This window comes from Panthera tigris, chromosome D2 (genome assembly GCF_018350195.1).
Source record: "Panthera tigris isolate Pti1 chromosome D2, P.tigris_Pti1_mat1.1, whole genome shotgun sequence".
In the NCBI taxonomy this organism is placed as follows: Eukaryota; Metazoa; Chordata; class Mammalia; order Carnivora; family Felidae; genus Panthera; species Panthera tigris.
In genome coordinates, this window is record NC_056670.1 from 43,460,630 (window position 1) to 43,487,412 (window position 26,783).

The window sequence follows — 26,783 nt, forward strand, 5'->3', positions numbered from 1 at the left end:
TTTGACACAAATAACTATCAATTCCCTTCTGAAAGACTGGTTATAGGAACTGACAAGAAAAACTTCATCCCCAATATAAAACAACAAAGGATCTAAGGTGTAATTTACAAAATATGAAATACAACTGACCAATGACTATATTTTTAAGTGCACAATTCCACAAGAAATGGAAATTTATCAACATTATTTTTACATGCTGCTATCAAATTGGCAAAAATGTTTAATATATCACTCAATGTTTTAAGCATAGGATCCAACAGAAACTTCCATATACTACTAGTGGATGTGAAAATTATTAAATCTTTCTATAATCAATTTGAAAATAGGTATCAACTATATAAAGAACTTTAAAAAATTATTACCCTTGGTTTGGTAATTCCCCTCCTTAAGAAGTAGAAGGACATAAATATAGATGCAATAAAATTGCATATATTTTGGAAGTCCATTCCAACATTATTCCATAGTATTATGATATAAATGCCTAAACATTCACCGTATAGGAAGACAAAATAAGTGATGGCTCCTTGTAAGCTGAGAAATGTGTTTCCATTAAAAATCATAGTAAAGAAGAGTGAAAGCAATGAGAAAATGCTTCCAATATAGCATGAAGTGGGAAAGTCAGGATATAAAATGTATGTACAATAAACAGCAATTTGATCAATATACATATCACTTTCTCTATCGCTATGAACAGAGCAAGGGAAAAAAAGAAAAAAAAAGAAAAAAGAAGGCAAAAGCACCAGAAATGCCAGCAGTATTTATTCCTCAATTCAGAGATCATGGCTGACTTTTATATTCTTCTTTTCATTTATCTGTATTTTCTAATCATTCTACCCTAAATGAGCATGTATTGATGCTATCTTCAAAATGAAGTGATACATGTACTTAAAATGAAATACTTAATTGTATCTTTTCCTTATCCCTTTACTCGGATCAAGCTGCAGGGTTTGTTTTGGTTCTCAGCTCTATCAAAAGTGGTTCTGCACAAGGGTTCGGAACGGTTGACATTTTACTCGGGAAATATGCTGCAAGAATGCTAATCCATGACGAGACTGAAGTTTATTTCTCTTCTGTGACTCACTGTGCACAGCTGGGAGCCTCTATCAGAGCAGCTTCATAGACACACTGCACAATACTCTGGCTGGATTCTCCCAGGCCCACCACTGCCCATCTCTCTTTCCTCACTGCTCAATCTACGACGTAGCTCCTGGTACCAGCTGCTGGAGCCGCCAGGTAAAGGATTCCACCTGTGCTCTAAGAGGCAGTCTCTACTTCATCACTAGAGCTATCCTGTCTACTGGCTGCTGCCTCTTCCACCTGGCCTCACTGCTTAGAACTTCTGAACCCTGAGAATGTGGGACGATTTGTTAACACAGTGTGGCAGACCTGGGCAAGAATGTTAATGATGCATGTTCAAACCCCTGGAGGGCTGGGGTCCTAAGGCATGGCGATCACTACATGATGAGCAATTATGACTCTGAATTATCAGCAGTCACGGACCCTCCCAGGGACATGATATCAAGGAGGGCATTTGATTCCTGTCCAAAGCCAGCTTTCATGAAGAATGGAAATTGACAGAGAAAACGGAAGAAGCATCTTAAACTGGTTAAAGGAGAATGAAGGCCTCCTATTTCCTCGGGTAATTACTGGAATGAGGAGGCTGAGCCAAAGGCATTGGTGGAACTTCAGCAGGCTCTAGACCAACAGGAAAGGGCTCTGAGGCCCTAATGCTGGCTCTGGAGGTGGTGGGTAGGGTGGGGTGACAGGAGGATGGGGTGGAAAGTAGAGTGAGGGGGTCATGGAACCGCATTGTCCTGAGTTCAGAAAAAATGCCCCAGGTCTTCTGCTACAATCACCCTCAGGTAATCTGCCCTCCAGCCCCAGCACAGTCACATGATTGCTGGTGCTACATAACTGAGTCTTTCCAGTCTCTGGGCCTCAGTTTCCCAAGAGGAGCTGCTCAAAACACCACAGAGATACTGGGGATGGGAAAGATGGTGCAGGGGAGCTCAGGGTCCCCTACCCCAATTCCCTATCTATGGCAACAACTCCATGTCTGCTTCTACAACTATTTAATGTATTTGGGTTCCAAGAAGATTCTGCTGGAACAGATTTTCTAGGACCAAAGTAAAGCTTAAAAACACTGGACTAAATTCTTTCTCAGTCTCTTGGCTCTCTGTCACAAGGAACAGAAACAGCCCGTTCTCTCTCATCACACCAGAGTATTCTTTGTCCTGGAATGCCAACACATACAGCAAACTCATAGGCTTTCCTGATGCTTTCTGCCCACCTTCCCACCCTCCTGGCCAAGGAGACAGGCCAGCCTCCACGAAGCCAGTGAATCAGGTGGATAGCGCCCATGGGAAATGAAATTCAAAGGGCCTTCGGGCAGCTGGCAGTTTCCCTAGGGTGTCACTGCAGCAGGGACTCTTGTGTTAGTGGAAGGAAATGTGTCTCCCACATCAGTATCATTGGGATGGAAAAGGGTGGAGATCCTCAGCAATCATGTCACAGAAAAATGTTTCTGCAAGGCTGTAGCTTGTGTCATACTTGTGGGAAAAAAAGACACCCACGTTTTCCTTCTTCCTTTAATCACACCAAAACAGTTCTAAAAACAAAATTTCATCAGAGGCCAAGTTCTCAGCACACTCTCCCTCATGGTCTTTATATAAGGAGTAGATATCTGGTCCCATGCATGGAAGGGGGAACGGTCAGTGCCGGTCACACAGAGCCCTCCTCCTGTCTCTGGCCTCAGGCTTTGGGTATAGCCCAGGGAGCTTCAAGGTGGAAGGCCACGTTCTTTTTTTTTTTTTTTTTAAGTTCATTTATTTTGAGAGAGACAGAGACAACATGAATGGGGGAGGGGCAGAGAGCAAGGGAAAGAGAGATGCCAAGCAGGCTCCACACTGTCTGCACAGAGTCCCACATAGGGCTTGATCCCATGAACCGTGGGAGTATGACCCAAACCGAGACCAAGAGTCGGATGCTTAACCAACTGAGCCACCCAGACACCCCATGGAAGGCCATGTTCTAAGCCTGCCTAGAAGTGTCTGCTCTTTTGGGGTCTGGGATAGAATGCTCGGAGATGGGGTGTGGCCCCACCTGCCAGAAGCTGATGGCCCACACCACACAGGAGAGTACTCACTGCCCAGCGCTGTATCAGGGTCATTACACCAACTGACCCCCTGATTCGACCAGGAGACCTGTATTATCTGCACCTCCCATCTGAGAAAATGAAGGTTCAAAGAAGGGAAGTGGCTGCAAAAACTCAGGAGAAGCAGATCCAGGAGTGACACAAAGGCCCCCAAGTCAGTGAGACAACATATGTGTAAGGCACCTATGTTCAGAGTAGGTGTTCAATAGTCCCTGCTCTGTTCCCTCCTGTCCTATGCTAAACAACTTTCCATACCCCAACCTTTGGTAACTTCCTGACAGGTGGTTTCCCACAATCCCACCCAGTTCATGTCATAAGCTAAGGACATTTGCCTGAGTAAGCCTGTGCGTGGGACTCTCCTTTGCAGATTTCTGTCTGAACAAAGAGAAAGCCAAGTAGAAATCTGTGGAGCTCTGATAGTAACAAGCATGCACCTCCAGGTAAAATGCCAGGCCAAGTCCTGTGGGAGCCTGACGTGACTTTCCAGCAAAGCCTGCTCCCCATGGGGTTGCTTGGTGATCACCCATGCCAGACAGCTCCAAGCCGAACACAGAGATGATTGATAGTTTGCCGGGAGTTACACAGCAGGCTCGTGACATAGACCTTTGATTTTGCCATCCAGCACTCCCTCAACAAGAATGCACTTCCTGGATGAGATAATTTAATTAGTATTTGTCCAGCACCCTGCAGCGAAAGGCAATCACCTACCCCTTCCATCCTCTGAAGGGGCTGAGTAATCCACAGTCTCTTGATGCCATTTAATCTAAAACGTCTGGGTGACTCACCCTCCCTGAGATTTCCCTCCAGAGTATTTACCTTAAGAAAACATCCATTTGTTCCCTAATTTAAACAATTCCTCTTGGTTTAAATCTTAAAGAAGCTACTTGGTTTTTGTTTTTGTGCCCGTGTTTGTTTGTTTGCTACAGTTATTTTTAAAGTTATAAATACATATGCGTATTTATATATACCTATATACTTGTATATACATATGTACATATAGGTATACATATATAATTAAGATATATTTATTATAATAACAGCTTATAGAATATATAAGATATAGAATTTATATAAATATAAGTAGAGAGAGAGAATAGAATATATACACATATTGAGATAAGCACCATTTTTGCAGAAAACCCCTGACCCTGCTCTAACATGACAGCATCTAGCAGTCAGCCCAATTGGCTCCTGTAACCATTCTGAATTGGGTGTGGCCAAAGAGATGCAGTTGAGGGGGGCTCCTCAGAGGTGCCCCTGCTTCCTTAGAATGAATGATCTCTGCCTTTGTGTGTTTCAGGACCCTAACCCTCAAATCTGCTCTCCACCCTAAACTTTACTTTTAGGTCACACCAATTTCCCAGCCCTACCCTTCACAGCTCTGTCTTCTACCAGGAACCATAGCCCAGAGCTGCCTTCAAATGCTGCCCTAAGCCTAAGCACTCTGCCCCAGTCCCCTTGCCTTGCTTCATCCTGAAACCTCCCAGACCTTGTTTGAATGCACCCTGGGCCTGAATAACAAACATTTGCTATGGTAAATCCCATTCCCCGCTTTCCAGATAACTTCTCCTTAGCAGAGATAAGCTGCCAGGCAGACAGATAACAACTGGGATATGCAGTTATTAAGGTCAGATTTTAAAATGACAAAAGGATACATTTTAAAATAAAGCCCACTTGAAAATCAGCTTCCCTTCCAACTCAATTACATTCAGGCCTCCTGCTCTCCGAAGCTCCTTAGACTGAGAGATTCCAGCTCCCATTGGCTTCTGGGGTATTGAAGGAGAGTTGCCATGGCAACATGGAAGGCCCAGACACCTGAAACAGGAAGTGGAGGACACGGTGCCTCTGGGTCTCTCAGGCACCTGGAGCTGCCAGTGTGGCCCTATGAGGCAGGGGCCCCCACAGCCAATGTTCCCACCTACTGTGGGACCTTGTTGAAGCTAAGCTAAAAGAAGGGTGATGGGGACAGCAAGGGAGCCTGCAGGCAGGGCCTGAGTGTCTCCAGCCTCTCAGGACCACGGGGATGAAGGCACATATGGTAGCAGATGTGAATAGTTGCTTCAGCAGGTAGCTACACTCTGCAAGACCGTGTTGTAACAGAGTGACTAAAAGGGCTCCCCGATGCTGGTTTCTCCTCACCAGGTGGAAGTCCTAACACAAGCCAACTTCTGTTGCCATCATGACTGACCCAGACCAATGCTGACCACCCATCCCTGGCCCCAACCAAGCCTCACAGCTTTGGGCATCCCTAGTAGACATCACAAGCCACCCCTGATGCCCTTGACATTCCACATCACACCTTGGTCCTCCAGGGTCATCACACCATAGTAGCCAACTCACTTTACGATGGCACAAACAAACCTCTGAGCTCGAAAATATCATCAAACCATATTTGTCACTGTTGCACCATGACCAATTATTGAACCTCTTATTATTTAAATGACCAACCTATGACTCCACCTTCTGTCATAAGATGGGCTGAAACCCCCCAACTCCCACATCACATATGGACCCCCAGCCATCCCAGTCTCTTGGTGGTGACAACCATCCCCGGCATGTCCTCTAGCCCTTACACCCTCCACCATTCCATACATGTATCCTTCTACCTGCTCCTCAAGGACCACAGCCAAAGAATCCCCTCACCCAGATTCTCAATATCCCAACAGCATATTAGCCTTTCCTGCTCCTCCACCACCCCCAGCTAATGCTGGAGGCCAGGCTAGAGGGCTCATTGCCAAGGGTTTATCCTGCCCTGAAGACAGCTCACTATGCCCTATTCATCTTTTGGGCACTAATTAGTAGAGATGTCCTCCTTTCAAGTGTATAGAAATATATGTGTGTGTGACTATATGAGCCTGTGCCCGAGTGTATGCCAACTAGTTAATGGCCCAACAAACACTGGGCCTTCTATGAGGACCATTCCTAGGAGTGCATCTAAGCCAGCTGGGTGACCTGGCCCTGGGCAGCCAGCCACAGGCCTTTACCTGCAACCCCATCATCAGCCCCACACTGGCTCACAATGACCACATCTGAAGTTCTTGGATAACTGTTCCAATAACTTTCTTGCTACATTGACTTCTTGGTCCTAATACCTACCAGGCTCTTGACTTCACAAGCCTCCCCTTAACTTTGGGGTTCCAACTCTGAGGAAAGGCTACCTTCCTCACCCCCAAGTCTTCAGCCCTGAAAATCTCCCATAGGAGGAGAGAGAAAAAGGCAAAGTATCACCAGAAAGAGACCCCAGGCCAGCCACTTGCATTAGCACCAAATAAAGTAGACTAACCCCACCCTGAGCTATGTGGCTTGTCTGCCTCTCCCATCTCCCTCCACTGGGCTCCACTGCTCCCTGCTTCCCACACTCCTCGTGGCTCATTTTTCTGTTCTTAGATCTGGGGGGAACTGGCCGTAACCGCAGACTCCTGCCCCAGCCACAGTTACACCTGTCCCTGAGGTTGGGCTAATTTTGGCCACTCTGGGGAAAATACATTGTCCCTTCCAGCCTCAGCCTAGGCCTGCATGGTTGGCCATCCAGGGCCAAGCAGTGAGACCAGGTGGTGCCAGGGGCCCTGCTGTACTCAGAGACTGTATTAGCAGAACTTCTGGGCCGAAAACTACTCTTAGCCTTCTCCACACTGTGCCCCATAAACACCAGCATCAATGGCAGCATCATCAGAGAGAGACAGGAAGAGGGGATTTTTGTGCTGGTTAACACCTGCTCAGAACACAGAGCCAGTGACCCAGCCACAGGAGGAGAGGGAGAAGAGTGCCCTGATGCTTACCTTCCGCATGTCTTTGCCAAAGGTCTCACTATAGGTTGTGCCGAGGATTTCAAACTGGACGTAGGGATTTGAGCTGTCCTCCCGAAACTCCATCACCCCTGTGAGGCCAGTGATGTGGCCCTGCAGGAGAGAAGGAAAACCCATTGAGGAAAATGTGGATGGAAGGGATAGAGTCCCAAAGACAAAGAAGGGAAGGAAGTAGTCACCAAGAAGGGGACAATCAAGATCTCGAGGAAGCACCAGACAGGCTATAAATGAGGACCGGGCTGCTAGCAGTCCTATAGCCGCAGAGCAAGATTGACACTTCCTAGACCGCTGCTCACAGGGGAAATCCCTAAGGCTTGCACTTGACATTCATGTGGTCAGTATGATTAGAGCACATGCTCTGTGCCACATATCGTGCTTGCTATATAGGTCAAAAAGTAACAGTTCTGTCTCTACCCTCCTGGAGCTCACAGTCTTCCCGTGCATCCTGCTCCATGGGTCACCTTAGCCTGAGCCAAAAGAAAAGTCAAAGGTCAACAGAGCCTTTGGGCAGCAAAGCATGAGCACTAGAGGCCAACACCAGCTCAAGTCCTGGTTTTGCCACCTGTGTCACCTTGGGCAAGCCATCTCCCATCATCTCCAGCCTGAAGTTATTTAGATCCACATCACAGGGCCTGCAAGGGCCAAAGGATAAAATGTGTACAAAGCACGGTGTCTGGCACAGACTGGCTGTGGTGGGTGTGCAAGCCCTGCCCCCTTCTCAGGCCATTCAGTGGGTTCTGTAGAAGCAGGTGGCAGAGGGGCTGAGGGAGCCTATGGCAAACCCCCTCTCCCTTCAACTCCCCCACCCTAGGGTGGCAGTTCCATCCAGCCTTGTTCTCCCATAGACCATGAGCTGGGAGAGTCCCAGATCCTGAGCTGGCCAAAGAGGGGCCCCAGCTCTGGCTCAGGCTGCAATAGATTCAACCAACACCAGAATACGTTCACTGCTATTGACAGTGCACACAATTTATTGTGACTACAATTCCTAGCACTATAGATTTCCCTAAATGCTCTTTTGAAGCCTCTGAAAGCCAATTCACTCTAACAAGTCTTCTATGGATTACCCAATTCACTTCAAATTCAGCCTTCCAACTTGGTGTCATGCCTGAGTGTGTGCGACAGGTCATAAATGCAGAACACATGTGCATACACACGAACACACACAAGCTAAAGTCTTAGCGATCAGCACGTGTACTGCATACTGAGACAGCCTCTCTTATGAATAGTGGCCACCTGCATGGTAGGGTATCTGGCTCACAGGAGCTGGGCAGTTGCCTCCATTGGTTGCTTAAGCAACTCTAAAGTCCAATCTCCTTGTAGAAAACAGAGAAAACAATAATAATAAATCTATGAAGCCCAACTCACCAGCCCTAAATGCTGGGAAAGGAAGAGTGGCAAGGAGGGAGGTCTGTGGGGGGCCTGCAGGGACAACCACACAAAGAGCTCAGTTTCAGACCACCTGCTCAAGGGTGTGTGTGTGTGTGTGTGTGTGTGTGTGTGTGTGTGTGTCTGCACACATGTGCATGCAAGGAAGGACCTGTCTTCAGCCTTAGCCCAATGGGTGTCCCCTTACACACACCTTTTTGATCGTGTCCAGCATGGACCTTCCTCCATTCCATGGCTTAGTGGACTTGCGTATACAGTTCAGGCTCGCCATGCTATGCCACTTCCGGTCCTCCAGCTTCCGGTGGAAGGCATTGGCCAGCATCAGGACACTGTCATACAGGTAGAGGTTGGAGATCTGCAAACACAAAGGCAGTGAAACCCTTTTCACTGATGCATTTTCAGAGAAGGGGAGCAGCAGAGGCCTTGGGTGATCCAGGATGCCAACACTAACAAGTGGTGCCAGTATCTATACCACAATCCTCTAGCTTCTAGTTGTTCATTCAAAAACCTTGGGGCACCTGGGTGGCTCAGTTCGTTAAGCGACCAACCTTGGCTCAGGTCATGATCTCGCAGTTCGTGAGTTCAAGCCCCATGTCGGGCTCTGTGCTGACAGCTCAGAGCCTGGAGCCTGCTTCTGATTCTGTGTCTCCCTCTCTCTCTGTCCCTCTCCCATTCACACTCTGTCTCTGTCTCAAAAATAAATAAACGTTAAAAAAAATTTTTTTTAACAAAAAAACCAAAAACCTGGCCAGGCACTGGAGTCTTAAGCAGAATAAGAACTAGCCCTGATTCAGGAACTAGAGTGGGAAGTGGATCTGTACATCATGAGAACCAGCATGGTCATCACCATGGTTGAGACCTGCACCCAGGCTTTGTGCAAGACTGGAATGGGGCATCCTGCTCACATAACACAGGATGGAGGGAAGGATAGACAGAAAGCTTGGTCTAGAAGGATTAGTAGGATAAAGGGTAGAGAGCATTACAGGGAGGCAGAATTATGCAAAGACATGAAGGTACAAAGGAGTGGGGTCAGATAGGGCAGGGTTCACCAGCAGTGATCAGATATGAAAGATTTTAGACTTTGTGGACCTTATAGTCTCTTTTGCAATGCTCAGCTCTGCTCTTACTGCAGAAAAGCAGCCAAAGACAGTATGTAACAAAGGATGTGCCAATAAATCTTTATTTTAAAAAACAGGCAGTAAGCTGGATTGAGCTGAAGACTACAGTCGGCCAAGCCTTGGGGTAGAGGGATTGAAAACAGTGCCAAATATCTGTATTAATGGGTACAGTAGAGATGAAGTGGGATCAAGGGGGAGGTAGGGATCAGGGATCTAGCCATGTTGAGCCTCATGGGCCATGCTAAGGAGTAACAACATAGGTGACTTTAGGGAGAAGGATGCCATTGGTGGGATCTGTGCCCAGAAATCAGATATGTGCCTTGGAAAGCCTGCTCTGATCCCCAGATAGGCCTGGGGTCAATGATGGCCTGAGTGACACTGGCAGCTTGTGGTTATAGAATATCTGAGGACACAGAGCCTGCTCTGCAGTGGCATCACTGCCAGCCAGAGGATACGTTTGGGAATTTCAACTGTGCACATATGAGAACTATCCCTCTGCTTAGCTGCTAAGTAGAGATGGCTCGTAGAAGAAACAAAGCCCATCTCAGAGCTCTTGAGAGCATGATTGCAAGGGAAAAGCTGGTACACTGGTGAGGAGAGCTGTACAAGAGCCCTGGTATCCAGGGATGGGACAGGTCCAGCTCATCCTCCTGACTACAGTTCAAGACCCTGATCCAGATGAATCTGAACACCAGCACCTGCCTTCTCAGGGGCCCATCAAGAGTCCTCTGTAGGGTGGAAGGCAGCCCTGTTCTCAGATGTTACCTGCACACTATCACTCTCCTCCAAGGGAGGTGTCATGAAGCACAAAGGTAGGAGAGTCAGGGGAGGGCGTGGGTAGGAGGTAATGTCCACCCTTGTTCAGGTGTGTGGTCCCTCCTGGGTAACTGGTGCACAAACAACCATCAGCCAAAGTGGGTCAAGGGGATGATTCTCTGCACACCTAAGCAGCAAGGTGTCTGCTAAAAATATTTCAGAAAAACAAAATCACTGGATATAAATAGGAAAATGTGTCAACCTCTTAGGACTCCTGGGAGAATCAAATAAGATCCTTGGTCTGCAGGATGAACCCCTGCTGCCCTCCAACTTTACCCCTCACCACTCCCCAGTATGGCCCTCACACCCCAGTATCTACATGCCTTATTCTCCAGCTGCAGTTTCTTTCCTCACCTGTCTTGGACTGGGTGCTCCCAAAGCACAGCCCCAGGCAAGAGCTTGGGTAGCATGGACCGTTTTCTACAAGTGAAATCAGAGATGGGCTAAGAGAGCCGGTACTGGACATCAAAACTATCTGCTCCATCACAACTGTCCAGTAACTCATGCTAACCAACCCTCAGGGGCATTTCTGCTACACCATGTCAAGCAGAGCTGACTATTTCTTCTGTGGGTGTCCCTGTGTCCTGCCCATTCCTACAGAGCCCTGCCTTATCCACCTTCAACCTATGTCCTTACAGTGGACACAGGGATGTATGCCACTAAGGCCTTCATAAGAAATGGGTGGAGGATGGACAGGCGATGTTGCAGATGTGGCAGGAGTATGTCTGGGACACCTGAGCACCGCTGACTTAACCAAGGCCTCCAAGTATTTTGGTGCCTGGTGACATTTTCCGGGGCCCTGAAATACACGTGTGCTTACCTGACAGCAGAAAGAAGTCACTGCCATCACGAAGAATTGACCTCCTGCCTTACAGGCAACACCAGGGTAGAACCGTACCTCTCGATGCTCGAGCCCTGAGCAAGCATTTCCCTCCTGAGAAGGACTAACCCACTCTCTGTGCTTGTCAAATCCCCAACCCTCAGGAGCCCCTACCACTGCAAAATTATTTTTGACAAGTCCACCTCCCCTCTGGAATACAAACTCATAATGGAGATGTTGTTTTAGGCCACTTGGAACAGCACAGCCCCAGTTGTGACCCAGACCAGCACCCAAAGGAATCCCTTTTTGCCTCCAGCACTTCTATTCACAAGGAATTAAGGTACCTAACAAATGAATGAATGCAAAGAGGCTGGCAATGAAGAGGCAAAAACAGGATGTGACTCAGAAAGGCCAAAGGAAGCCCTCAGCCTTCCCACAAGTATGTCTGCTGGGAAGGATGAACACATTTTAGTTCAAAGGAACAAGCTTTCAGTTCAAAGGCTTTAGCAATGTTCTTTTCCAGATAGATATATGTATCTGGAAATATATATACATATATATATATATATATATATATATATATATATATATATATATATATCTCAAACATGCATATATACAACTTTTATATAAATATGCATATATTCATATATAACTCGTATATAACTTTTATAAATGAAACATGTGTGTGTGTGTGTGTGTGTGTACATAATGTATGTATGTATACAACTTTTTTCTTACTATCTCTAAACACAGCATCCAGCACCAACCAAAGCATACAGGTGGTGTTTAATATATGTTTGATGGATGGATGGATGGATGGATGGATGGATGGATGGCTAAATGAATAGATGAATGAGGGGATGGGTAGGTGAAAGGGAGGAGGAGTGGATGGATGGAAGGATAGAGGGGGAGATGGATGGGTGGATGGATGGATGGATGGATGGATCTCCCGCTAAGAGGATACACAATGATCTTGGTTCCCCAAAAGAGAAAACAGTAGGAAGAAAAGATTGGGCGCCTCCACTTTGACTTGGCAGAGAACCTCCTTTGTTCAAACAGCATCTTGCTTTTCATTTACAGCCTGCTCAAAATGTCTTCTCGATCCCCACTTGGAGCTCCACCTTCTCTCACTCCTGTCCCTTCTGATAAGATGCTATGTCAGTACTTCTCCCTGCTGTGGGCAGACACTAACACCCTGTGTTGATCTGTGGCCCTATCTCTGCTGTTCAACTTCAGCATCCTCACACTGAGAAGACATGTGTGGGGATGCAAAGGGAGAGCACTACCCTCACAGTCTTGTTGTCTGGAGACTGGAGACGGGACCTTTAGGGGAAAAGATCAAGAGCAGATAGCAGAAAGGCAGCCTCTGCTTGGGGCTCTGTCTGGGTCCTGATAAATATAAGGCAAGCCTTTTCTCAGGGTGGGTGGGTGGAGACCAGCATCAGGGCATGGTCACGACCAGCCCCTGAGCCAAGAGTGGTCTGGAAGGAGAGAGGCTCCCAACTGTATGAACACTCACTCAATGTCAGGTTCAAGGGGCTAACAACCCAAGCTGGGAGCCCCAGGCCACAAGGGCAGAGAAAAGGGGCCTGGTTTGAGGGAATGCTTGCCTCTTTTCCCTCACTTCTCAGGTAAGACACAGCACAGTTCATTCAGAGCAGACAGACAAGCAGAGCAGATACTGTCACTATTTAAACCCTCATCCCCTCTGGCTGGCCTAGGGACATTGCAGCACAAAAGTGACAAGGAACCAAAAAAAAAAAAAAAAAGACATTTCAGGTGAAAGTAGACCTGAAAAAAAGACAGACCAAAGTTTGAGGCCAAGGGCATGGCAGAATAAAGACCTGGATGCAAAGCAAATGACCTGGGACCAGGTCAGACAATATAAAGTCAGAGGCAGACAAAAGCCACAGCCAGGCAAGGGGCCTGAGGCTGGAGCCTATGGCCTCCATTCTGAGTGGGGACAGAGCTAGAATGGAACCCAGCTGGTTCAGTTAGCCACCTTAGAGGTGTATGCCTGATCCCTCTTTCACTGCCGTACAGCACAACTCTTACTGTACTGAGTGTGCAGCTTAGCCGGGTGGCCTTGCAGGATGAGCAAGAGTTTTGGATTCATCCCAGCCTGGGCCAGCTCTGCTCACTGCTATTCCTCCTCCAGTGCATGGAGACAGCAGGTGCTCAATAAATGCTCATTGAATTAGTGAATTGAATCTCCACTTGCACTCATGCAGAGTGATGTTGAACAAGTCATTTAATGCTTAAGACTCACCTTGATGACAAGAAAATACAATGTGATCAGCAGCCCTGGAGAGGTGCACCCTGGAGGGGTGGCCCTGAATAACTCCCCTGAGAACTGCGGGATGGTAGTACTCATGCGTGCCAAGTACTGTCCTAACTTCTTTGTGTGCAGCTTTATTTTAGGAAGGAGAAGAAACAGGAAGAAATGGAAGGGGGAATACAAGACCTACACAGGCTGCTGACTTCAATGTGGATGGTCTGAGAGCTCCTCCAAGGTGCCCCATCTCTGAGCCCAGCATGAGTCTGGGACACAGAAGCCTCAGAACCACTGGGAAAAGAACTTGTATCTGCCAACACCACTCGCCCTCTTCCCCAATGCCCCTTGGCCTGAATGCTTTTCAAGGAGGAGCAGGAGTTGTATCTGGATTTGTAGCTTGTGGCTGGGAAGACTGAGCAAAGATCCCCCTGAGCATTATATCCCCAGTTCTGCCTGCACACTGCTCACCTGGACACATGTCCCTGGTCTCCTCCTGGCCCCAGCAGCCCCGTCACAGCTGCCATAGCCCCCTGGCCTGAGCCAGACCTTTCGGGTCTGCAAGGGCTGAGGCGCTGCAGAGCATCCCTTTATGGGAAAAGCCACTCCTCTGCCTCTGGGGTGTTCTGTAAAAGGTTCCAATATCGGAAGGCCCAGAGTGGGGGCCTCACTATGCCTGACTCAGGCTCCTGAAAGGGAGGTGGCTTGGCCCATTGCAGTTGAAGGTCTGACATGTGTCCTGCAGGGCTGGCTCAACCACAGGAGACCACCCAGGTATGGAGGAGAAAGAGGGAGGCAGGCAAGCAGGGCTAGAACAGGGGCAGTTCCAGCCCAGCCCTGTGGGAAGCACCATGCTCTGTACTCTGCCCTGTCACCTGTCCCTCGCCCAGGCTTAGGGACTTCAATCCCAAGGAAGCTTCCTTATGTCCTGTCTATGTGGTCATCTCCTACAACCACAGCATGGTTCAAGTGCCCTCATTTCTCCCTGAGGAAATAGTAACTACTGGTTACCTTGTCTCCCAGCCTTGGGCCCTCCCCCACCCCTGCACAGAGTTGTCTTTCCTGGATGCACATCCTGCCCTGTCACATCTCCAAAGGCCACACCCTGGTCCTCGGCACCCTGGCGGCTATCCCCCTTTCTGACTGAATTCCCAACATTTCCCACCTCCCACCTCTAGCCTCAGACACACTGAACTCTGTCCCTGTTCTCCTGGGCCCCTGGGCTTTTGTATATGCCATTCTTCCTAACTGGTACTTGCTAGAGATGAAACTTCCCCATTTATGCAGAGTTTGTGGGAATTAAGAGAGAGAGCATTTTTGAATGTCTAACATAGGAACTGTCACATAATCAGCGGATAAAGAGGGTTTGTGGAATTAGTGAATGCTGAATGAATAGATTTAAATCTGTTTTTAGGAAAAAGAACACCAAAGTAAAGATATACCAAGGTATTTGCAAAAAGAATGCTTCTCAGAATACGACTGATGGAGGGGGCACCTGGGTGGCTCAATCGGTTAAGCATCTGACTTTGGCTCAGATCACGATCTCACAATCCATGAGTTCGAGCCTGGAGTCAGGCTTCGTGCTGACAGCTCAGAACCAGGAGCCTGCTTCAAATGCTCTGTCTTCTCCTCTCTCTGCCCCTCCCCTGCTCACACTCTGTCTCTCTGTCTCTCTCTCAAAAATAATAAACATTAAAAAAAAAAGAATATCATTGATGGAGGATACAAGCCATGCTGAGAAAAGGGTATAGGAGCTCTGGACCAATATATCCGTGGGGAAGTGTCCATCTCCAATCAGAATCTGGGGTATGCATTTCCAGGAGATGGGAGCATCCTAGCAAACTTGTATTTCCAAAGCCAATAACCTGTGCAGGAAGTGGGTCTTTGGAAGGGAAATGGGAAATGTGAGGACACATTTCTCAGAGGTAGAGGAGAGAATTTGGCCAGGAGGCCTTGATTGGGGCTTGCAGCCCTTGAGAGACCGAGGTAGACCTCTTGGCTGCCCAATGATCAAAGACCAATCCCATGAAGCCAACTGAGGACCTTGGATATGGAAAAACAGATTTTATTCTTTTAAGAGTTGGCACCAGAATCCCCACTACATCAGTAATTATATTTTATATAGTTATATTTTATATTCCTGTGTTAGCAGGGGCAAAGGCTACCAGAAAGATTGTTAAGTTTATCTTCATGAAAAAATAAGGAGAATTTACTTTGGAGTCAAGACCCAGAGGAAGAAAATAGAGGATGGATAGAGAAGTCAGCAGGAAAGAGAGTGTGAGGTCCCGGGGTGGGGGGACAGGCAGAGAACATTCCTCAGCAGGAAAGGACTGAGGACATCACAGGCTGTCTGTGCCACTACAATGCCAATACCCTACCCTGACTCTTACCATATGTGACAGCATATTCAAGACTTAGATTTGTAGGCAAAGCCAGGAAAGGTGCTGGTTTCACATCTGAGTCAACCCTAATTTGAAGGCAGCCCCATGAGAAGGCTGGATGATCTGTTTACTTACATGAGTCCCCAGAAGCAGCATTAGGACCAGGAGTAATGAAAAGATAAGCCCCCCCCCCCACCCCACTCATAAAATATGCTAAGGAGACCTATACTCTTCAGATCCTATTTGGACCCTGCAGGCCAAGACTTGTGTCCACCTCCAACAGACTGGAAGAGACAGACCCCCAAAAGACAATGGCCCCGTTGTGGAACCAGCTGCCTGACTTCCCAGTGCTCCGTGCATGTTTCCCTGTAGTAAGTGTGAGGGTGCTCCAGCCGTGTCTCCGTTATACTCCAGGGCCCAGGGTATTTGCTGTGCAGCCACATTATCAGGGGAAGAATCATGCTTGAAGGCAAAGGAAGATGAATGGCAGGCCAGGGTCACAGCCACGCGAGCCAGCTGCATCTCAACACCAGACCATTATCCACCCCACACCAAAGATAGAAACATAAGAAATGTTTTCATTAAGGAAGTCTGCATTTCCTCCAGGCTTCTAAAGAGCCCAGTTTTCTCTTCCCTCCATCATTAATCAAGCCAAGTGGGCTGTTCAGGGAGACCTCACAGGGGCAAACAGCGGGAACTGACCTCTGACCAGATCCTCAGACAGGCTCTGGTCAACCAGCAAAGTCAGACAAACAGCCGGCAGAGGGTCCAGCTGGGAGGACAAGCTGACGCCCAGATGTCGCAGCTTGAGAAATCCATCCCCAGGCGAGGCCTTTCTGCCAGACTGCTGCCAGCCTGCCCATCCTGAGACAGGGCACCACAGCCAGGCCTGGCGAGGGAGCAGATGGTGGCAGAGGGCAAAGGAGCTGGGGCTCTCTGCTCATCAGTGAATCCAAGGGGATGGAAGGCAGAGTGGGGAAGGGCATTTGTCCGTACCTGAGGCTCTCTGGCCTCCAAATGTGCATGTGGACATCTGTGGCCAGAACAGCAACCGACTGCAGCCAGAGAGACCACCTGCGCAATTGTCTCTGACAAAGGCATTGAGGATCGTGCCCCGCCATGCTCCCGTTATGCTTCATGACTGACTGTTGCTACATATTCCACCAGGGTGTTTAGGGTAAAAAAGGAAACCAGTGAAAGTGACATAAAGTCCAAGATAGCTATGGTGTGGGGTGGCCCACTGCTACTCCAGAGAAAAGGATTCTACTGGCAGGCTGACAAACAACTTGTAGCCAGAGAAGAATACAGAAAGCCCTAACGAAATAGGGGCATGTGGGGGGGGGGGGTTTCCACATGTTTTAGTAGACTGAGCAAGGGAAGAATTATTCCATCTATCAAGCCATTCAACAATTTAGAAATTCACAAAGAGGAGAAATTCCAACCCGAGGGAGCATTTTATAATAATACCACATTAGCCCCCACAGCTTAATTCAAGGATCAGGCTCCATGGTGACCAGACAACACAACTTCTATCAGTTGTCTGTCCCCCTTTGGAAGCCCATTTGAATAGAAATGACATGACAATGTGACAATATGTCTGTTGCAGCCCTGAAGTCACCGGACAGGGCAGTCATGGAGACCGAGTGCTTTACAGATTCTCCTCTCAGCAAGGCTGCCCGTGAAATCTTAGCAAAGTCTCAAGGTTCTTCCAGACTGGTTATCACTTTTATTACTGGCTGAGTCAGACAAGCTCTAAACCAACTTGTCAAGGGAACAAGAATGAGAAATACCCAAATGAGACAGTGCTTTGTAGGGGAAAATAAACAACAGCACACCGGCAAATGCAAAGCTTTTGGAGCTACTACAAGTCACTTATTTTGGTATTTTTCCTCCAAGGGACTTTGTACTAAATAGGAATCAAATTGATTTGCTATAATAGTGCTTGGTTGGCTCTGGAGCACAGAAAGCTCTGACCACAGGACTAATAGAAGAAGATGGAGTTTCTGAGACCAGTGCAGTGGAGAAGCCAAGAGACGGACGATCTTGTAAAAACTCCCCATTCTTGATGGTTCTCCTGAAAACATCTAACCCACAATTATCATCCCAAGAGCAGCCGTCCGGGGGAAGAACTAAAAGATGGACTTGAGAGCTCCACTTCCCAAAGGATCTTCATTAATTTCATCAAGACAAAGTTAATAATCCATGACACAAATGTTTTATTTTTTCTTGAGTTAGTTGTTCTAAACATGTTAGAGTCTTCTCGATAAATCTCACAGCTAGAGGCTAGTAGAAATTAGTTTGTCTTCTATACTGTCATTAAGAAATAAAGAAGTGGTAATAGCTACTTGGGAAACTCGAAGAGAATGGCTTATAAATGAGATGAATCTAGGAGCTGCCCAAATGGTTGTTGGGCGGGGTGAGTAAAGTAAATCCATGTATTTTCCTCTCACCACACCCCTTCTCGAGGCAGAGGCAACAAATGGAGATGGAGATTCTTTTCATAAAGTTTTTCATTTATATAAGTATATATAAAGAGACTTCTAGAGACAATTTAACTTGTGTTAAGATCTGCATTATTAACAGATCCACCCCATCAGTCCTTACTGAGGGTTTCCAATGAGCAGAGTCTTGTAAAAAGGGCTCAATGGGTCTCCCCAGACATGGCCTCTCCTCTCCCACAAAAGGCAGCTCTGCCTGAGTGCCTGCAGGAGTGGTGTGGACAGAAAGCAGTACACAAGGCCTGTGATATGGGTCTAGACCCAAAGGAAACGCTCTCCTACCTGCTGTGTTGCTCTTACAGAGCATGCTCAGGAGCGTGCCTAGGTAGCTCAGTCAGTTAAGCTTCTGACTTAGCCTCTAGTCATGATCTCGCGGTTCACGAGTTCAAGTCCCGCATCTGTCTCTCTGCTATCAGTGCTTTGGAGCCTCTGTCCCCCTCTCTCTCTGCCCTACCTCCAGGGGTTCTCTCTCTCTCCCTCTCTCTCACAAAATAAATAAATAAATTTTAAAGAGCATGCTCAGGAAGACAAGTGGATTATACCTTACAAAATTTAAAAAAAAAATGAGGGGTGCCTGGGTGGCTCAGTCGTTTAAGTGTCCGACTTCGGCTCAGGTCATGATCTCACAGTTTGTGAGTTCGAGCCCTGCATCGGGCTCTGTGCTGACAGCTCAGGGCCTGGAGCCTGCTTCGGATTCTGTGTCTCCCTCTCTCTCTGCCCCTCCCCCGCTCATGCTCTGTCTCTCTCTCTCTCAAAATAAATAAAGATTAAAAAATTTCTTTTTTTAAATGAGACCATGTTTGCTGGAAACCCCGAACACACCTGACCACCTCCTCTGTAATGACATGAATAGGTCAGTCTTATTCTAAATGCTTTCCATACATTCCTTCACTTAATTTTTATTATGTCCCTAGGGGGTAGACACTTTACGTTCCAATTTACGGGACAGGAAATGGAGGCACAAAATGACAAGTAAATAATAAATATTTCGTTAGTTACTAGAGTTCCTGGGATTTGAACCCACACAGTATGGCTCTTGAGCTGCTGCTGCTGTGCGGCTGCTACTCTTACTATTATTGCTGCTACTGCTATTACTACCAGTACTGTTACTGCACCGCTATTACTACTCCTGCTGTTATTACTACTGTTGCTACTACTAACACCACTCCTGCTACTACCACTGCTGTCGCTTCCACCACCACAAGATGTCTCTGATGTCACTCTTCCGTCTTGCTCTTGATGGAGTGCCTGGGTATCAGCAGGAACAGACAGAGGGAGGTAGGGTGGCCAGGGTTCCAGGTGTGATATTGCATTTACCATATTTGATGATAACCAGCCACACACCTCGGAGCTGTGCCTTTGTTTACCCTCTTCACAGCTGTGGGCCATGTTAGTATGCTCTCCGCCAGATTCCTCATCCAGCCTGCCGGTCTCCTTTTCTCTCCTGTCCTCCTGGACACATGCTTTGCATCTAGAGTATCTAGTATGCCACCAAAGAGCCCACATTTTAGTCCGTGAAAAAATAAGCAATCATAGGCCTTAATAAGAAGAACTTCCATTCTCCCACCACTCACAACCTATACAACACATACTTGTGCAGTGGAAAGGGGCCCCTCCTGCTCTCCTCAAGTAGAAAGAGTGCAGTGACCAGGCAAGAACTGGGAAAAATTGATGGGGCGGTGGCGTGGAGCAGGGACAAGGCTGGAGAGGATGAAGCCCATCAAGGGGAGACCACGCCTGGGAGTAAGACCCTCCTAGGGTCTGACCACCCAGAGAGTGATGGGGTCCCCGCACCCTCCTGCCCCAGGCGAGGATACAGGGATGGGCACACACTGACTGGAGTCAATCATCTCACTCTGCTTCCATCCATGTCGAGAGCACGGAGAGAAATGCAGAGGCCCAGTGAAGGGGACTTACTTGGTCCTGACCTCTTCTTCCAAGCTCCAAAAAAGGAAGAAGGCAGAACAGGCCAGCAGCATCCAAACATACAAAATCTTGCATTAAGCACCTTCCACCCCTGACCCATATGCCCAGGACTCTCGGGTCCATGAGCCCTGCAGGGGCCTTGGTCTGCTCTCTTGGCCAATCCTTCACCATGTTAGAAAGACCCCAGACATTGTGGTGGCTCCCGGGAGCAGTGGACATGGGGGTAGTGGGAATTACTCCAGCTAAAATCTGTGTCTGCTACATTCCCTCCTCAACCAAGAACATATTTCTAGTGTTTACCATCTTTTAGGGCATGTTTCCCTTCCCCCTCCCCAAACATAAGATTATAGAATGGATTTGATGCTTTGGCAAATTACACATGTACCCAGACCACTCCAGAGATTCTAATAATCCCCCTCCCCAAAATGTGTGCCTCCTGATAAGGTTAATACCAAAATGTCCTGGGATGCAACAGATACTCAGGTGGTAAATACAGCATATCTCTGTCCTGAAACCTGATTTCCACTCGTCATGCCTGGCTGGGTAAAGAAGGTATAACTAGTTTCAAATGCTGAATGGCAAGCATATCACATGCACAAACTTCTGGGTAATTTATGCAAACCCAACTGGGAGAAATTTCCTTCTGTTATGTGTCTCCCACCAAGCATCAAGCGAAAGTTTCCTTATGCATGGAAGTCTGAATGGAGAAGTGGATTCTGAGCTGCCAATGGGCAGTCTCCACTGTGTTTCATTGCTATCCTCAAACATCCAGAGGGAAAACGACCTCTCACAATAGGTACACAACTCGCCATCCTACTCCCTGGCCCCAGGGGAAGCTAACACTGATTGCATATATGGCATCAGGTGTGGTAGAAGCACTAACCGGAAGCACTCTGTACCTGTTGCGTTGGATGGAGTACAAGAGCTAGGCATGTCATGGTCCTGCCCTCGGGCCTCCCCCCGCTCAGCTGGGACTCCAGGAATGTCCTGGTTGGCCTACACCTTAGCACTCAGCAGATGAGCTGGGACACTCCCTAGTTGTTTCACAAGAGCTATGTCTGTATTACTGACTTTCTACAGGGAAGACCCTAAAACAGTTTCAAAATGCTGACTCCCCACAGGAAGGCTCCATCTCCAATCCTGCCAGACGAACCCATCACCCACAAAGTAGTGAGCGCAGAAGCCTGAGAGACAGTAATGTCTTTACTCCCTGAACATGTAACTTTTAAATACAAGAGGCACCCAGTGAGCTCATATGGCCCGTCTGCTGACAACAGGCATAATTGCCTGCTAATGCGGCTCAGAGGCACTGCCCAGTTGACTGGCTTCAATTTCAGCAAATGACAGGGTTCCAGTAATTAAAGTTGGTGGGCAATAGTGCTCAGCTGAAGCTGTGGCACATCTTTGCCCGTTACCTGCGGCAGGCCAAGGGCATGAGTGAGACTCCCTTCTGGAGGGAGCTTGACAGGTGAGCACTGACCTGCAGCATCTGGAGGTAGCCTTCCTGGGGGTCACAGAGCAGGGAGGAGATGCGATGGTTGTTCCTCATGCATTTCTGGTTGTCCTTTGCAGATGGGAAGATCTGCCTGACCACAGTCATCCTGCCAAGGGCGCTGTGCACCAGATCCAGGATCTCTGGGTCGCTGATTTCCTGGGAAGATAATCAGACCCATGCTTACCATAGACTCACAAACTGTGCCTGCAAAAGGCCCATCAGGAGGTATCAATGGCCAACAGCCTAAATAGACAAAGGGGTCAAGGGACTGGGCCCACGTCACACAGTTCATTAATAGGTTATTTTTAAATAATACTTGCTAACCCTCAAAACCCACACAGAATTACTCAACAGCTGTCCTGAAGACCAGAAAAAGATGTCTGTGGTCAAGCCACCAGTGCGTTAGCTTCTATAGGGTCAAGCTCTGAAGAACCCATGCTGTCAATGTCGTGGTAGGCATCAGTTGGAAGTAAAAGCTAAACTTCCTGTTGGGGGTCATCTCCCTGAGAGAAACAAAACTGGTTTTCTCAGACAAAACTGACCAAAATGCCATGAGTTTCCCCTAATTCTTTAATGATTAGCTTTGCTTTTTAAGATCCGCATACAAATTTTGAAAATATATCCACTCATTCATTCACTCATTCATTGCACAAAATCTGCCCAACATCTCCTGTGTGGTTTGTTCTGTACTAAGCACTGGGGACACAGCCTTGAATGAGTCAGGCCTAATCCCACCCAGTAAAGCTCAAGGTTTTCGTAGCATGAAATAGGCTGAGTGCTGCAATAAGGAAATCTAGGGGCACAGGAAACCCATTGTGCTTCCATGTTAGATGTCTGCTAAGCTCTTTACACACATTATCTCATTTGGTGCTCACAACAATTTCAGGAATTCTAGGAGGTACATCCTATTACTATCCCATTTTCACTGAGCACTTTCAAGCATGGAAATAGTAAAGGCAGCTGGCCACAGGGAGCTCCTTCCAGAATGAGGCTTCGATGAGGAATTAGCACTGAAGCTGAACCTGAAAGATGAACTTGTTAGGCAAAGTGCTCAGAAGTATATGTAGAGGGAAGGGGCAGTTCAGAGCTGAGTCGGTGGCAGTGCTGCTGAAGACAGAGGCAGCGGGTGACACCCTGTGGCACCGGATTCCTGGAGCGGCAGCAGGGCATGTGAGTGCCTCGGGCAGAAAGGTGCAGTGGTCAGACGCAACCCTCAAGCTCCTGTTCAGGGCCAGATGTGGGGGAAGGGAGAATAGACCCAGCTAAGAGCAGTGAGGAGCTCTGGCAAGGTTTAGGTACAAAGCAGCTACACTCAGATTTCCATTTCAAAACCCTGTGGCTGCTTGCCATACAATGATATGAGAAGACAAGAAGGAATTAGAATTGCTTCAAGGCTAGGAGCAACACAGGAATGACAAAAAATACAAACTAACACAAATAAAGGGTTTTAGAGGTGGAGTCAGGTTAAGAAAAGTTCTTGTTTATTGTCTCTCAAAAGGGATGGCTAAATCAGTGGTTGGTTGCAAGTCAAAATTTGAACTGTGACTATCCGTGTTTTAAAATAGGTCTTGGGGCGCCTGGGTGGCTCAGTCGGTTGAGCGCCGACTTCGCCTCAGGTCACGATCTCGCGGTCCGTGAGTTCGAGCCCCGCATCGGGCCCCTGTGCTGACAGCTCAGAGCCCGGAGCCTGTTTCAATTCTGTGTCTCCCTCTCTCTGACCCTCCCCCATTCATGCTCTGTCTCTCTCTGTCTCAAAAATAAATAAACGTTAAAAAAAATAAATAAAATAAAATAGGTCTTAAATCTTCCTCATTACAGATGACACATTCTAGCTTTGAGGCAATGAACTGGTAAAAGTGGAGGTAATAAGGTTAGGAATTAGTGATGGGGAGGGTTCAAATCACTTAAACAAGAATGTTGATGGGTGAACTGGGGTAAAGTCTCTGTTCCAGGAACTCTCTTAGGAACCTGACATAAGCATGAAGACTGACCAGTTGAAACAACATGCTGGATCTGGGAGAAAGTAAGACATTGAGAGTCATATCCTTTTAGAATGATCGATAGATATAGTTCCCAAGGATGTGGAAATGCAGTAATCTCAAAAGAATTCAAGTAAATCTGGGTTTAAACTACTAAACTTTGTATTTCAGACCAAAGACTATTTCAGGGAAGACAATCTTGTTGGATTGGGACCAAAAGCCCAGAGGTGGGGGAAAGTGCAAAGGTGAGATGGGCCCAGAACCAGCTAGGCTTCAGGAAACAGAAGACAGACTATAGTTGAGCAGGATGTTTGTACTCTGCTCATAGCTGCCTTGCTAACAGGTCCCCTGCCCTGAGCATCCAACAGTGGGGTGAGGGAAATCACATTCTGATCGAACAGTATGTAGGACCGTACGAAAGGGCAACGATGGGCCAGTTAGCTCTACTTGGAGAAGGAATACAGAAGATTGGGGGAGGAAATTGTTTTTAACTCAAAAAACCATGAGGTCAGGAAGAACGTAATTTGAACTATGCATAAGAGGGTAAATCAGAGCCCGCACACCTTGGAGAGGAAACGGGAAGTCACATACCTTTTGTTTTTCTCACATACTCATTGATTGCAGAGCCATTGTAGAGGCTCTTTTATTGAACCTCTCCTGCATTCTCAACTTCCTGGTAGGTCAGTGACACTGCACCCCAAGCGGGACCCTGCAACTCTGTAGGGAGTCTGACTTACAGGGTACATAATACCTTTCTGGAAAGCACGCCCATCATCTTCCCTGGCAACCTGCAGCAGAATCAGGGGTGAGTGGCTAAGTGAGCCAAGGGCAGCCCCAACATAATGGGGTGGGGGACTTTGCTTCTGCTCCCAGCTGCTGTGGTCTCTATACTGTTCTTTCTCCATTCTTCCTGCCCAGAAATCCTTACAAACTTGGCACAGTTCAACCCAACCCATTAGCTGCATCAATGAGGATCTCTGCAGACCCCATCTCCTATGGCCCAGTTCTCATCCACCCCCTCTGGGTCAAAGCACACACACCATCTTCCAGTGTACTCCTCCCTGCCTCCCCATCCTTCTGGGCCTATTCTTAGTGTCCAACACAGAGATAGTTGCAATCAGAATGTAAGAAGTGCAGGTAAAAGAACAGAAGAACAGAAGCAACTCCCTCGGGTCCCTTGAGGGCAATGAAAAGAGTCACCTCTTCTCCCAAGGATGTGTCCCTCCCCTTGGAGAATTCCAACCCTACACCATCTGTCAATTCCAGGAGCTCTGTGTCAGGCTCTCTCCCGTGCTGTTGGTACCACTGTGTACCAACAGAGTACAGACAGGGGTTCACTCACTCCCTGCACCCAGCCTCCAGTGGGCCAGCCTCTGGACCCATGTGAAGACATCCAACCTCTGGGCCTTCCTATGGATGCAGAAGGCTATCCACACAGTCACTTTATACAACCCACCTGGAGAACAAACTTTCTCTTTGTCCCAGTTAAACATTCCTTCCAGAGAGTGCTGGTGATGAGCCGCAGAAGAAAGACGATGTGTATATATATACTGTGTGACCTCCACTACCCTCACTAAAATCAGCAAGTCTGCAGTAGCAGCAATAATGTGTCATACCCAGATGCCTACTGGGGTGCACAGGCTCAAAATAAATCTTGCTTTTGTTTTATGACTTTGTAAGTTTACACCGCGAAATATATATTAGGCACAAACATTACATACATTAAGTATGAATAATCAAATGATCAGTGTGCCTTCTGCCAAACTAAGAAATAAAGTATACCTTGCATCTTGGTTGGATCCCTCCCCCCAAATGCTTACCCCTTCCTCCTTACCAGCAGCTAACTTTGTCATGCGATGAGTTATGTGTATAGCCCAAATAATGTATAACTTTGCCTTACACATTTTTGTTTAGCTTTGTGCAAACTAAACCACCTGCAGGTCCCCTGTGATTGTGTTTTGACACAATTGGTTCTCAAACTTTGTTGTGTATCTGCATCACCTCAGGAACTTGATAAAATGCAGGTCCCATTCTTCACCCAGCAAAGTTTTCTGTTTTCTCCATGAGCTCTCCAGATAATTCCAATATTCAACAAACATTTAAAACCCACTGGTTTAACATTTTCCTAATCTGTTCATGGCAATGGGTACAGCTTAGTTTCATCGTTTTCTTAGCTGTACCCTACTGCCCTGTATGCCTCTGTCACCATTAATCCACTCGAGTGTTGCTTACCATTGGAACATTTGTGTCCATTTGCTACTACAAAGCTTCTGTGCACGTTTTCCTTGTGCACGTGTGTTGGTGACTTGTATGAGAATTTCTCTAGGATATATACCTAAAATTAGAATTCCTCAATAGGAGAACATAAATATGTTCAAATTTACATAGTAATATCAAATCTCCAAAGTTATTGTACCAATTTATAATCATGTCTGGTAAAGAGATTTCCTGCACCCTTCCCTGCACCTGACATTATTGTAGGACTTCCTAATATTTGTCATCCTGGTGAGTATGAATTGGTGCATCATTGGATTTTGATTTCTACTTCCCTAATTCTTAATAATATTAAATATCTTTCATATGTTTATGAATTATTTGTGTTTCTTTTCTTGTATTTGTGTTTTTGTCCAATTTCCATTGGGTTGGGTCTCTTGCATATGGATTCATGGGACCTTTTTTTTTTTTTAATTCCAGATAATTCTTTGTCACATGTTATAATTATCTTCTCCAGTTTCTAGAACGTTTAGTAGAATTGGCCTATAAACTCATCTAACCTGGTATGTTCTTTGTAGGAAGTTGCTTTATTACTCATTAACTTTCCTTTTGTATATAGGGATTTTGCTCATTTTTCCTTCTGTCCTTAGTCATGTTTTCTTCTAAAAATTCAGCTATGTTGTCCAAACTTTCCAGTTGATTGGCATATGTTGTTCACAATGTCTCTCTACTTCCTCACTCTCTAATGTATCCAAAGCCATGTGCTCCCATCCATTGCTAACAATATTTATTTGTGCCCTCTGATGACAGAAGTTTATTTTATAAATACTTTTTAAAAGGTAAGTTTTGACTTAACTGATACTTTTTTATGTGTTAGTCTTCTGTTTCATTAATTTCCACTCTATTATTTTTCTA

At 46.9% G+C, this 26,783-nt stretch overlaps 1 protein-coding gene across 1 annotated transcript in view; it reads right to left on the reverse strand.

The window, feature by feature from the left end:
• Positions 1–26,783, reverse strand: part of GRID1 (glutamate ionotropic receptor delta type subunit 1) — a 534,516-nt gene that overhangs the window by 202,406 nt on the left and 305,327 nt on the right. Inside the window, exons 4-6 of the mRNA XM_042960192.1 lie at positions 21,661–21,831; positions 8,540–8,701; positions 6,934–7,053 (exon numbers count right to left, since the gene is read on the reverse strand). Of these exons, the coding sequence (XP_042816126.1) occupies positions 6,934–7,053; positions 8,540–8,701; positions 21,661–21,831 (453 nt within the window). The remainder of the gene's footprint in view (positions 1–6,933; positions 7,054–8,539; positions 8,702–21,660; positions 21,832–26,783) is intronic.